This window comes from Xylocopa sonorina, chromosome 2 (assembly GCF_050948175.1).
Source record: "Xylocopa sonorina isolate GNS202 chromosome 2, iyXylSono1_principal, whole genome shotgun sequence".
Lineage (NCBI taxonomy): Eukaryota > Metazoa > Arthropoda > Insecta > Hymenoptera > Apidae > Xylocopa > Xylocopa sonorina.
The window spans coordinates 13,481,544-13,495,539 of record NC_135194.1 but is presented as its reverse complement, the minus strand read 5'-3'; the positions used below and the strand labels follow the sequence as shown (position 1 = coordinate 13,495,539).

The following is a 13,996-nucleotide window of genomic DNA, read 5'->3' as shown; positions in this document are numbered from 1 at the left end:
GTTTACAGAAAACGTTCCGCTGGGAAGACAGAGTTACCATTCCTTGTTCGTAGTTGGATCGTTCAGGCGGTTCTTTACGTACTCTTTAAGAGATAAATTCGCGCGATAAACGTTCACCTGAGAGAACAAACGATTAATTTCGCTCGAATTGATCACTGCCAATTTTGAGTGGCTCTCGTTACTATTTCTCGACCAGCCACACCAACCAGTAGTAATAGAAATTAATCGTGCAGTGAATCGACAAGACGATTCCCAGCGAAAAGCCAATAATTTGTTGCCTCTAATCGTTTTCCTGGGTGGAAAAACGAGCACCTGCTTTCCTCATGGACGCGAAAAAGCGAGCGAACGATTTCTACCAATTTCCAGTACATCTTGTATAGCGGCAGCATTAGCGAAGACTCCTTCATCGATATTCCAGTCAACGTAGGCTTCTTTTTTTTTCTCGCGTTTCAGAAACAAATAGAAAATGTCACAAGCCACCTATACATCCATGGAACGTCGAAAGAACGTATAAACGAAGCGCGATAAATGAGGTGGCGAGAGAACGTTTGGAAAAGTCGGAGAAAAAAATTGCACGGAGTTCGACGAGCCGATAAATAACACGATGATCGATTCCGTTCGTATGAAAGAGCGCTGGAGGCGTCGCTCGAGGAACCGCGGGCGGCCATCTCTTTCGAGTCGGTTTCAAATCCCGCGGAAAGTCGCCGCGACGATGTTTTGCAGGACCGCGAACGCGGCCACGCTCGATGCCACGGTTCGTCGGACGGTAGCTCGTGCGTGGCAAACAATAAAGCGTGAACAGAAGTTCCCGTCCGTCCGGGTGTTTTCGAGTGAGCCGCTGCAGCCGGGAGTTTCCGGCCGGAAGTGGACCGTTGCGCCCGCGGAAACGACGCCGGTACCCCCGGTGTTTGCCATCGGTCGCGTCGATATCCGTTGGTCTATCTTAATAAATTTTATCGTTCCCCACTCACGTCTGTCTCTAATTCGTGCACCATTTACATTCGAAAGTGCTCTTCAAATTTGTTGCAGCTTCTTCTTTCTTCCTCTGAAACCACGATTGTTTGGACGAACGAAGATTGTTTAAACAACGCGAAGAGGACGGGGTTAATCGTCGACGTTCCGTCGCCGCGAAACCTTTTAACGCCATCCACGGAGATGTTTACGAGTGGCCTATTCTTCAGAGTACCGCGCGAAAATCCACTTTGCGCTCACTTGCGGAGCCTCGTTCTCGAGAGCAGGCAAAGTCCGCGACGCAGTCCTCGGGTTCGTGTCTCTTTGGAATAACAGCCGGTACATTCAAAACTCTCCTCGAGGCCCGTTTACGCGCCTCAAATAGTCCTCAGAACGTCGTCGTCCACCAGTTTCACCCCTTCCGGCTCTCCGGCTAGCTTTCTCTGCGGCTGTCCTCTTCGACTCTCGCGACCGTCGCTCTTCCACGTTGGCTTATCGCGCTCGTAATCGCCCGTTCTCGCAACTTGGCGAACGCCAAGTTAGCCCCGCGTGATTTGTATCGCGGGACTCGGTTAAGAAAAGTTGTCCGTTATCTCGAAGAGCAACACCCTGGGCAACGAGGTTGCTCCGTCCCCTCTCGGAACTTCCGACGCCCCACAATGAAAAAGTTTCCCGTCATTTCTTTATCTGCCGGCGGATAATGAACGTTAACGCGACTAATTCCGCTGTTCTAACATGGCTCGCGTCTGGTCCCGCGTTAAGTCCCACTTCTGGTACCAACAGGTAAACCGTCGCTCCTCGTTCCCTCGACGAAGCGTTGTTCTCTTCGTCGCGTAGCCCCCAGGCTTAAGTCTTGCGAGGGATCCCGCACGCTTCCGCTCTGAACGCTTTTCACGCATTGGAAACGCGTAATTACGCGGGAGAATAGAAGAACGAAGTCGACTCCGCGACTATGAAACGTTGTCCAGGATGGGAGTAGCGGGTTGAAAACGGCGCGGCGCGCCCCTACGGTCTAACGCGAAATCCAATTTCACTGATGAACGCCTCCGCGTGCAATTAATCGAAGTCGCACGGCATTGACATCGACGCGGCTGCAAATTTAATTAACCGAATTGCCACGGCCCGGGCAACTGCGTTTCGAGCGGGGCGCCGTTTCTTTCGAAAGTATCGCCCTCCAGACCGGTTGCTCCCGGTTACGGAGGGGTGGGCCTATCGTTATTGGATCTCCGCGCAATCGCGGGGCTCCCTTACGCGTGACTCGTTTCCGCTTACTTCCGCGCGCGGTACCGATGCCGGATCGATCGCGAGCGCCGGATGGCGCCGTTCGCGCCCAGGCCCGCTCGTAAACCAACCGCTCGCGTGTTCTTGGCGATCCGCTTACGGTCCAATTTCAAACCGCAAATCTGCCATTCTATCGCTCGTATACGTATCGCGAGATGTATTCCAGGCGATGCGTCCGCTGAATGAGCAGGTAGCTTTGTTTACCGGTTAGAGATCGCTACCAACGCGATGGACGCACTCGTATGTCAGGTTTCAAGAGAAAGTACGGCAGGGAGAAGGGAAAAAGACGGGGCGAGGAATGCTTTTAATCGCCAGGATTTTATTTATCGCCTACGCTGCGGAACCGCTGCGCCCGGATCCTCGCGCGCTGGTATACGGGCCAGTAATGTCTCCGAGCGAAAATTGCTCGTCTCTCTACCTTCGAATTTCAGATATCCGTTCCTTTATTTCCGCGCGTCGAGTCCTCCGCGTCTATGGACGGTGTATCTGGCGTGGAAATTCGTGCCCGCCTTTGTATCTACTCTTCGTGCGATATATCTCGCGATTGAATGCAGCCTACGCGACAGTCCCAACGAAACGTCTCTCGTGTCTACTTCAGAATATTTTTTCACCGCGAAGTACGAAAACGCAATTCGTCTCGACGCGCATAATACGCGGTACGAGCAGTTTTTAATGAGACGTCGCTGCGAAACGGCTTCTTTGTCGAGATGTCTCGCGTCCTAATGGAAATGTACGCAAGGTACTTTCTCGTCCAGAGCGTCACGCGATCGACATCGCGAGTGGAATAAGCGAACGCTTCGATCAGTAGAACGAGTCAAAGTTTACAGAGGTGAGCTTCGCGCTTAATTGAAATAGACGAATTAGATAACGCATTTGGTGGTACAGTTGCGAGTGCTAGCAACGTTCCCAGCAGCATTTGTACGTGATCGTGGCCATTTGCGACCGCATTCGCTGTTCGACCATCAACTGTTTGCTCGTCGCGTGGCCACAATCGACGATAAACAGTCTTACATCAAGGTTTTCGAACCTTGTTAACTTCGCGCAAGTTCGACTCCCTCGTTACGCAATATAATCCGCTAAAATTGCAACAATTTCGCGAACAGCCTTTTCCTTGCCCATCGTCATTCCTTGCGTTAATTTACGGCTGCATTCCGAAATATTATTCCCTGGCGGAATTTCATAGTAAACACGGAATTCCTGGCCGACGTGCCACCCCATCGATCCGAGGAATCATAAGTGCACGCGCGATTCGATCCACCGTGCCTAAATTCAGCACGCACAAACCAGAGCTACGGAGAATTCGGTATCTTTACTGCGGCACCGCGACTGGATATTTATTGCCAATTAGAGTCTGCAAATTGTCCGCGCGATATATTGACTTTAATAAACCCGGTCACAAGAGGGAGGCGGCTAGTAAGTTCTGCACCGCGTAGAAGGCAGCCAGGATTTTAGTCCAACCGACGGTGATAACCGAGTTTATCAAGCTTTTCCCGAGCTGATATTAAATTTGCGAACTCGCTGATCTCCGTAGTCATCCCTCGCGTAACCTCAGCGCGCGTAGTTCCCCCGAGTTCTATGATCCAAGTCCGCGAACTCGAGCGAAACCTTGATAATTTCCATCTCGGTCCCCGGATCCACGAAATCGAGGACACGCTTTTATAGCCGGACGATTCTTCCCCGGCAAGCAGCTACGTCGCTAGCTAGCCCACGATCCTCTCCTCTGTCGCGTCTTCGTCATAAATGCGTTATTACCACGACGGTGATAAGTCCGCGGGTAGCAGCCGCCTTTGTGCCGTCCCTCCTTTATTGAAACGCTTACCGTCGCTGGCAGCGTCGAGCCGCGACGTCGACGTCAGGTGTCACGGGAAAAATTGCGACCGCTTGGGTGACGCCTGTAGAAGTGGACGATCGCGAGCGCGATTCGACGCCGTGAGGGACACGTGAACGATGAACGGGTGGGTCTTTTGAGGGGTTGAGCGATTCGTAAGGGGAAATCGCGGCCCCCGGAGCACCCTCGAGGGTGGAACTGGTTAAACGCAACCGTTTAATCTCGAGCTGTACCGAATTCGCGAAATAGAAAGCAGATAGGGTATCGCGAATTCACCCTTTATCGAGAAGATCCTCTTGGCGATGGAAGAAGACATCGAGGTCCGCGACGGGGTTGATTCAGCGACTGATGCAACGAGGACTTTCGTAAAATTTCTTCCGGTAGAGAGTGGCTCTGGGAGATCCGTAAAATCTCTGGCGCAGAGAGCCCAGGGGAAATAGAGCTCGCAGACTGGTCGCGATGTTCTCGCTGGGGATCGAACGTTTCCCTGGCTTCCCAGGCGCCGCGAAGACAAAGAGGAACGGGTCCGTTCTCTCCCTGGATGGAAATGTCGAGTCGTAACGAAGCTTCAAGCCGATAATGTGCTTACTCGGAACCGGCGCAAAGAGGATTTTAAAGGTGTTTGGGTGCCGTGGAACGTTGGAAGGTGCAGATCCGCGGAGACGGATGACGAAGGGAAATCGTAAGGCCGCCGGTTCGCTCGTAGCCAGCTCGGACCCGAAGATCGAACCGGAGACACGACCCGTCTGGTTTGAATTATTAGAGGCTTTGCCGCGGGCAAATTGACTCGACGTCGCCAACGTACGGCGCGCCTGGTAATCCGATTGCTTCTTTAAAGTTCCGAGGCACGCTGCAAAGGACAACACAGGGGCCGTCGCTCACGGGGTGGTAATTACTGAGGGATCGCGACGCGATCCCTCGTCGACGTGGCTGCGTTCCGTGTCGCTCGCGTTTCCCGCCCACGGAAAATGGGACGTTCGTCCTCGCGGACGCGCAATTCGTCAGGGCAACCGTGAAAGGTCTCGATATCGAAATTGCGGTGGCCTTTCTCGATTCTGGCGCGTCCTGGCTCACGCTGGAAGTCCCACGGAAATTTACGAGCGCGCGCGCTGCCATCGGACCGAACGAGCGCGATGATCAATCAAACGTAATCGCGCGACTCGTTATGAAAAATCTAGCGAGACGCTCGTTTGCGCCGGGGTGAGCTGCGATCCGCGAATGCACGAGAGCCGATTAGCACGCGCGAGCGTGCTCGCTACTCAGCGCCTTTGTGAATCACCGATGCAATTAGATTCCTCGTGTTGGATATCGAATCGCATCGGCGTCGAGGCTCGCGCCGATTGAAATCTGTTCCCGAATGAAGTCACCCGGAGCTCTCGAGACCCGCATCAGTTTTCTATGCAGTTCTCATTGCCCTGTCTTCGGAAATGATCAGTGTCTCGAGACGATTCGAGATACGAAATTTCTTCGCAGACCGCTCGCTTAAATATTCATAACTTTCAGACAACGAGAAAGGATGACTGCGAGTAGATTCATAAATTCCTAGCTACTTTTGCAGCATTGTTCTTCAAGCTGAAACTTAGATATACGAGTTGCAACAAACTTGTGTACCAGTTTATAGAGCCTGTTAAGGAAGCATATTAAAAAGGAAATGGTACGCGGGGTTCGTTGAATGAAACTCGATCGACGACCTGCGAGAACTCACCAAACATGCACCCTACCAGTTCTAATAATTGATGTTATTTATGTTCGCGAATGGCTCGCATGAAATTCGCATGGAAACACCTATTTACACGGGAAGTAGTGCAAATTTGACCGCTGCAGGGTGTAAGAAGAGCGGAACCTCGGCGCGGGGGATAACTTTTCGCGGACCGGAAGCAAATTAGGCGGTATGCAAATAAAGGGGCCCGGTTTATTGCCGCGGCAGACAAGTTTGGCGACCGCGAAGGTTGTTTGCGACGATTCCCCTGGCGAGTGTGTTCTCTGTTCGAGCATTGTTCGAGCCGGACTCGAGCAGAACTGCTGCCGCAGCGCGACGGGACTCGCTCTTCTTCCTCTCGTCTCTGCCGCGAGAAGAAGGAAAACCGGGTGAAAGGAGACGTTCGATTTCCGGACGAGAAAAAGTGGCTGGTCGTTTCCCAAACGCTGACACGCGTCGTGAATTTCCACCCGTAAAGTGACATCGAATTATGCCGCGATGGCGCGCTCGAAGAGGGACCGATATAAGGCCGTTCGATAAAATGGCGATCGAGAAAGATGGCCGGTTCGTGAGAACCGATACAGCTGCGATCTTTAAGGTGTCCTCGCGGAACAGTTACGTTTCACGGATCGATAGACTGGCCTTTGACGCGGCTTAACTTATCTAAATGGCGTGGACCTTCTTCTTCTTCTTCCTGTGACCGAGGCTACCGATCGAGCGTTAAGTCTTGGTATTCGCGTTCGACGCGTTTTTGATTCTAGATCGCGAATATTTTTTTCCGTGACGCACGAAGGGGAATGGAAACTTTTGAATAGAGTACCAATTGACTATATAAAAGGGGCAGCTTCTAATAATTTTTCGTACCATCATCAGGATGCCCGTTGAAGCGTCTTCGCGCAGATATCCTGGGCAGCTGGCAATCAACTTTTGATCTCATATTTGTGTTTAAAGGAGCCCACGCGAAAGATACCCTCTTCGCCGCGATCTTCTTCGCGAAAACTTTATTCATTTCACTTCCACCCGAATAATCCTGCTTAATTAAAGTTCGCTTCTCGTCCTGGCGAAGCCGCCTCCGCTCGGATTATCCGTCCGATCGTATCGTCCCCCGCAGAGTCGAGACGATCAGAGTCCGAATTTTCTGTCCGCTCGCTAACGACCCGGTTAAAATACAAGTAGGTCGAGTTTAGGTTATCAACTGGGGCACGACAAAAGTTCCACTTCGCAAATGGGCCGCCGCGAAGCACGCGTCGCCCAGCTCGCGATTCATTGGCAGCAGATTTTCATCCGTCTCGACGACGATCTCGGCTGCTCGCGCATTTCGAAAACGGATTTCTCTGTTCGAGCAAAGACGCGTCCGGCAGCGATCGTTGAAAGCTTCGCGGCGGAGTTTACGCTTTCCTTCGCGGCGAACAATGCGAGCTGTCTCGGTCCACGGCTGAAAGCGCAATCGAGACCCTTGACACGGGACAATGTAATTGATCGCGCGAAACGTCTAGATTACACGTCCGATCGGCTGACGAGCAGCAGCCCTCTGTTGACGGAGAAATTGATTGGCAGAGATTTTTGCGAACGCCAACGAGGATCGATAGACCCGGGAAAATTGACAGAAATCACCGGCGACAGAGACCAGCCCGCCATTCACGCAGCTCCAATCGACAGGTTGAACAATTAACTCGATTTGACAAACTTCCCCGATTGAAATTCTCTGATTACCGGATCGGTCGGCCGGTGAATTAGTCTGTTAAAATCTGGCGTCCCCGCGGGACAGAGGGATGACTGGTCGAACCTAGTTACACCGGACGGCGAGCTCCTTCGACCCTCGAAACTACGAGGAAAGTTAGGGCACAAAGGGAATCGAATGCCCTCGTATTAGCCTCGCTGGTAATTAACGTACCAACATCGATCCCTCCGGTGTGAAACGTATAGACGTATAACGTACGCAGCCCTTAATATGTACCGAGTGTTTGGCTGTAAACACTTGAGAGTGGCAGGGGTGGTTCTAACCGGAGGGCGCGGAGCAGAGGCTCGAAACCAAGACCGGCGAAATTGCGTTTGAGACTCGAAGAGAAAATCGACTTTGCAAATCCTTAGCGTGCGCGCGTGCATTACTGGTAAAAGCCCATAAGCCAGCGCAACGCGGCTGCCACCGCGACTGCTACGTGGTGTTCCGTCGCGCTGTCGCGCGAGCTTCTCAATTTTCCGAGCTCGTTTCGCAGCTCGCGAAAACGAAATTTCTGTGTACAGTCCCGGTGATTTCTGGCCCCTCGACTGGTTTCGCTTAATCGAAGAGCAAACTCGGTCGATGCCAGGAGCGGGACGCGAAAGGCGTCGAGCCCGCGTTTCGAGAGCTCGTCATCCCCTTGCGTAACAGGTAGTAGTTGCACCCCTCGTCCAGCTCGACGTGCCTCGACGCGCGAGGACGCGTCGTATCCGTCTTAGTCGCGATCCCGCGTAGCGATCGAGGGTTCAAGGTGTATTTCGGACGGAAGACGGGACGGAAGGCTTGGTCGGAAACTAAATATAGAGTACAGATAGCGAGCGTGTTCCACTCACCGAGTACGAGCAGCAGTAGAACTTGTTGCGGGAGCCGAGCCACCATTGTGGGCTCCTCCTCTGGCGCATTTATGAATTGAAATCGGCCGATCCCGCCGTGCACCGGTTCTACTCTCACGATCACAGCCGCCCCTTGCAACAACATTCATTTAACGTTCCTCCGAGCTTCCACGTGGCCGTCGTCGTCGCTCCACGCGCCAGCTTGACCCTCGCCTCGCCTCCTCGTCGATGCACAAGCGACGCACGCTCACACCCACCAACATATATACCGAGCGAGCGATCTCTCTCGTTTCCTCTCTTAAACACTAACAGAACACGCGCTCGTATCCACGTTTCCTCTCTTAAACACTAACAGAACACGCGCTCGTATCCACGTTTCCTCGGGAACCACACGCGCCGTTTCCTCGCCACGTTTCTTCTCCGTTCGTCGCCGCGATCCACACTCGATCACACTCGCGTCGACGTCGACGCATGAACCGATCGGACAGCTCGCGGTTTCGTTCGCGCGATCGAGCGTGGCGTCGATGATCGGTCCAGCGTGCGAATCGAACGACGCGGTTGATTCAAACGATGTTAGGCCCTCGCGAGTCTACGAACGATTACTCCGATCCGGTCGACGCGGTTCCCTGACGAGCGATTCGACCGCCGCCACGTTATCTGAATGGCAAAATGCGTTCGTCAAGCCCTGGTATTATCGACACGCAGATGGATAATGAAGAATTTGAGGAATGGAACGGGGAAACTCCACCGTATCGGTGGGGGTTAGAGTTGACAGACAGATGCGGCACGGCGTCGATAAAACCGGGCAAACAAAACGGCGAGGGTCGAGGTGTTTCGTGTCACGGTCGAGGATGATCGAGCCTGTATCACTGCCGCGGCTGGCGATCGAATATTCCACGCAGCGCGACACCCACGAGGGCTGCATAGATGTAGCCGAGAAAATTGAAAACCGATAAGCCTGATCTTCGATAACCCGTGAATAGGTTCTCCCTTTGCCCTCGGTGATTTTCGTCTCCCGTTTTCGTCACAATCGAATTCGGTTCTTCCCGTTGCGAACTTCGAGCCCGCTACCGGATACACACCGTTGGATCAAACAAAGCGTAGCAACGAAGTGAGGCGTGGATTCGTTCTTTCTCGCGCGACGAATCAATAGATAATGTTGCTTTATCGGAATTTCGTATGGACCCGCGATCACCGCGCTCCGTTTCATCCGACAAACTATTCACCTTCCCCTGTTAATCTTCTCTCTGGTCAGGGAGAAAAACGGTCGTTTAACTTCCGACGCGGGGGAACAGAGAGGCGGAACGAGCGGAAGAGGGAAACACGGGGCGCGCGGTAAAAATCGCCGCGCGGCTTTTCCTACGGAGCCAGCATAAACTTTCCATTCCCCCTGTTTTTTCGTCGGCGAGCTGAATATGCATGACCACGTGAACAGCCGGTTCCTAAAAACAACGAACGTGCTCGCGTGCCCGTCTTTTTCGCCGGGATTTCGGAGCGTCGATCGCCGGGCGCGCTCAGCGATTAGACTCCAACGAGACAGCTTCGACGCGCTGCGATGGCAAGCGATTTGCTCGATTAAAATAGCAAACGGTCGGGCTTTTCTCCAGCGAGCGACACGATGGAATTCATTTCGCGTAGGTCGGAGAGAAGGAGAGCGGAGAGATGTAAAAAGGAGGGCCCCCTTTAAATTATCTTATCAAATCCGTGCCCCGAACTATGGCGATCTCTCGAGGCCGCTTGGCCGGCTGCCGAGATTTTTCGTGGATATTTTTGTCGCGGCCGTGCATCGGTCTCTGCTCTCCGACAGAACCATCGAGTAACATGTAACGAGGAGAGAGCACGACACGATTTGCCATGAAACGTTCGCGAGAACCCCGTTCGCACCCTCGTAACCGCGCACCCCTTCGAGACACCCGATCCTCCCCGTCGATCCGCTCGTCGATCAACCCCCAAACTCACTCACGTCGATGGACACTTCGCGGTCGTCGCGTTCCCACTCGACGAGCCACTTCTCCGGTTCCTCCGGCTCGGTGTCAGGGTTCACACGCGTACGTCTGGACGCGTACACACACTCGCACACGTGACAGAGGAGCGGAAAATCGCGCGCGGACCGGCTCCCGAGGGGGAGAGGAAAATGCCACGGCAACGAGGCGTCGCACGCGGAGTCTCACCGCCGACTGACTAGCGCGGCTCCTCTTCGTTCACCCCTCCTGCCGTTACTCTCCTCGCGAGCACGCGGACTAGACGCGCCGGTACGGTTCGTAGGATTCCGCTCGCGGTCGCGAGCCAAGCGTCAGCTGCCGCGAGCCACCGCTGTTCCTCGGAAAATCTCCAGCGAATTCGAATTTCCAACCCTTGCTTAAACCATCGACCGCGCCTTCGATCCTGTAGGTTTAATTCGACCTGCCTCGTTACGCGTGCAAATTAGAACGGTGCGCGATCGGTACATGGTTGGTCCTGGGGTCCTCATTTGAAATTTGCTGTGACCAGCCCGCCTCGTAATTGCGTTCCCAGACGATTGCCCGCGTAATTGTTGCCACGACGCCGTTTCTTATTTTCTTTCGCAGGATCGTAATCGCGTTTGCGCGCGACCAACAATGGTCGCGTCGTCGGAGCTGCTGACCGTGAACACCTTGCTAGCGTTCGAGGCGTAACGATCGCGGGGTAGAATCGAGAGATACCGCTGAATGAATGGTACGTGCCGCGGGTGAACAAGAGAGCTCGGTCGACGATGCGAAATTGAAATAAAAGTGGAGGCGGCGGTGATAACGCGAGCGTGTATCTGTTTCATTGCCGCGTCGCGGTGGGAGATCCTGCGGGCGAGGAAGATTTATTTAACGTCCGCGTGGACGCTGTCCTAATCTCCTGCGGACTCTGCAAATTGCTGCTTAAATACTCATGACGCTTTGAAAACGCGAGGGATCCTGGGTAAACTGTGAGCTTCGTGGACTCGTCGAGGACATCGATGGAACAGCTGTCAGATTTTGCCGCTTTTCAAAAATTCGCTCACGGTTTTGTCATTTTTTTGTATGTCACTTTACTGTTGCTGAAATCGTTGGATATTTGATTTATACATAAAACGATACTGACGCACCTCTCGATAGGATATCGAGTGGCTGCGATACGCATCGACCGTGGCGTACGCAAGCAGAAACGAAAGCAAAATGTACACGTTACATTTGTGGATCGAAGTAGTCGCAGATGCATACCGTGTACGTTACATCTGTAGGAACGACAAGTAGTTGCTCCTGTCCGAACAAACATATCCCGTTCGCAAAGTGTAATCGAGATTTCGCAAATATTCCTTCACGAGGACCGACTACGTCGAGGGTGGAGACGTTAACGAGAGGTTCCTCGACTATTTGCCGATGGCGCCGTCGCCTCCTTCCGGATGTTTCCGGTTCAGCGTACCGGAAAAGACCGTCGCTGTCGCCTTTCTTGCGAGGTCGCGCGACTCGTCTCCGCGTCCGCGATCAAACGATCAAAGTCTTGCTCGACGGTCCAAAATGACTGCGAGCAATTTTAGCCGCGTCACGGAAGTCATCGAGCGCGTATATCGGTTCGAGCGAAAGATCGATCGGCTCTAACGGTCGCGAGCTTTGGAAACACGGGGAACAGAGTCTGATCGGTAACTTCAGACTCCGCTTGGTGTTCGTTCCGTCATTTATTTCACGGCGCGCGAACGGAATTCGTTGGCGGTAGGCGGGGCTGCTAATTCATTCGGCGCGATGAAATTAAAAAGAAAGAACGACCAGGCGCAGGAAAGTCGGCGGTTGCCCGGCGAAAAGGCACCGGGGCAAACCGGCTGATCGAGCACCCGTCACTGGCAGATGTCTAACCGACGTTTTCCAATTCGCGCGGCCATTCACCGGGCGCCGATCGACAAAAGCGTTGGCTCTTTTGCAAATTGCAAATTGCGGCTCTGAGCGGCCGCTCGCCGCTTGTGCACCGCGTCGGAAAAACCCATCGTTTCAACCACCCGCTCCGTCGCCGACGCACCGCGATACCTTTCGTTCAATTTCCTCGGGACCTCCGTTGGCGCAACACTTTGATCTTCGCGAGAGGTACCTTTTGAACCCTCGAGCAACGCTTCGCGATCGGCTCACCGTTCCACGTGGGTTAACGTCGAACGTCCTGCTCTTAGACATTAGGAGAGACGACCATGCGGGAATTAAGTGTTCGACTGTTCTTATTACTTATTACTTATTATTCGATAGCTTCTTTACAACTTTCGATGCCTGAATTCGATGCCTGAGAATTTTACGGATATCCTGTTGCGCGAGTCTGTACGACTGACAGCAGTCCTTACCGTTTACGATCAGAGGCTGCACAAGCTCGCGCAGCTACCCTGTTTCTCACTCCGTTATGATTATTCGTGTAATATTTACGCAGCAGGTAACAGCCAGTTCGTGGTCGGCTGTTCCATGGTATCATCGGTGAATGGTGCTGTATTCGACGCCACAATTTCATCTCGAGCAACCGGTTGCCTGATCAAAGGACACCGATCCGTAATCGAACCTTTGATCACGAGCAGTGTGATTGAAATCGGTCGACGGCTGAATTCCCGCCGCGGGATCGCCGCTTAAATAACAAACTTCCTCGGCCACCGTAAGGGAACCACGGAGAATGCGAGTCCCGTATCGATATTCACCGGCGAACAATATCCACCGCGTTTCTCGATATTGCCAGCCGCCATGTGTTTGTCTTACAAATAACTTCTTCCCGTGCTCCTGTTTGTTTCGACGTCAAATATTTGCGTCGTTTGCAACGAGAACTCGGCCCGATATTAATGTCGAAAAAGTCCAGGAGAAGAATCCATGGCTGCGAGGTCCGCCTCGACGGGGCTGGTTTGCTCGACGACTGCCCAGCCGGAAAGAAACGTCGTGTAATCTCCCAGGGAGATGGAGGAACGACGCTTCCGTCGTGCCGTCGAATCTCCCTCGTCGTTAACTGGGACCGGATGTTGGGACGCCACGAGAAAACTCCTCGGGGACGCATCGCCAGGAGATTCTTGTCTGCGCGATCGGGACGACGAGCCAAGGTTTGGTGCCCTCTGTCGTTTTCGTCCTTGTCGCTAGTCTCTGGGCTCTTTACCGTGGCTTGACTAGTCGATTCTGCGGTCAGTCAATTAGTCTTCAGGTATTTCAAAGAGACCGCGTTCAGGGAAATTTAATTGTTCTCTCGATAGACTCTCGTTCTTAAGATTATGATCGATGCGGATGGCACTTTTTGAATATATTTCTTCTTCGTCTTTCTACTTGTTCTTATGTTTCTTCGTCGTCTTCTCGTTTGATACTTTCGTCGCAATTGCAGTGCTCAAGCTCAGGAACGAAGGTAAACGATCGTATAGAAGAGGGTGTCGTGTTTTTATGCCGCAACTAGTAGCAGCGTTACTCTTATCATTAGGAAGCCTCCAAGTGCTCGGTTATTAACGTAATTCAGCGACGGGAAAATGAAATAGTCGGCTGTTACGGCCGTTAATGAGCATCGTAATTGGTTTCTCTTTCGCGACCCTGTCCATAGCGGCTCATTGTTGCGCGGAAGTTTATTTGTTCAGCCGGTAGAAAGCACCGCCTCTCGAAAGCTGAACCTTTCTGTTCGTTGTCACCACCTTACCAAGATCATTTTTCTTTTTTTTTACTCCACGCACCCGGAACGTCGACAAAGAGTCGCTTTAATGCTCG

General features: G+C 52.9%; 1 protein-coding gene across 2 annotated transcripts in view; it reads right to left on the bottom strand.

Moving 5' to 3' along the window:
* Neto (Neuropilin and tolloid-like) overlaps window positions 1-8,642 on the bottom strand; it is a 79,507-nt gene extending 70,865 nt beyond the window's left edge. For both annotated transcript variants that reach the window (XM_076910169.1, XM_076910168.1), the window contains exon 1: window positions 8,313-8,642. In XM_076910169.1, the coding sequence (XP_076766284.1) occupies window positions 8,313-8,457 (145 nt within the window). In that variant the 5' untranslated portion in view covers window positions 8,458-8,642. The remainder of the gene's footprint in view (window positions 1-8,312) is intronic.
* Between the last annotated feature and the right edge of the window lie 5,354 nt (window positions 8,643-13,996).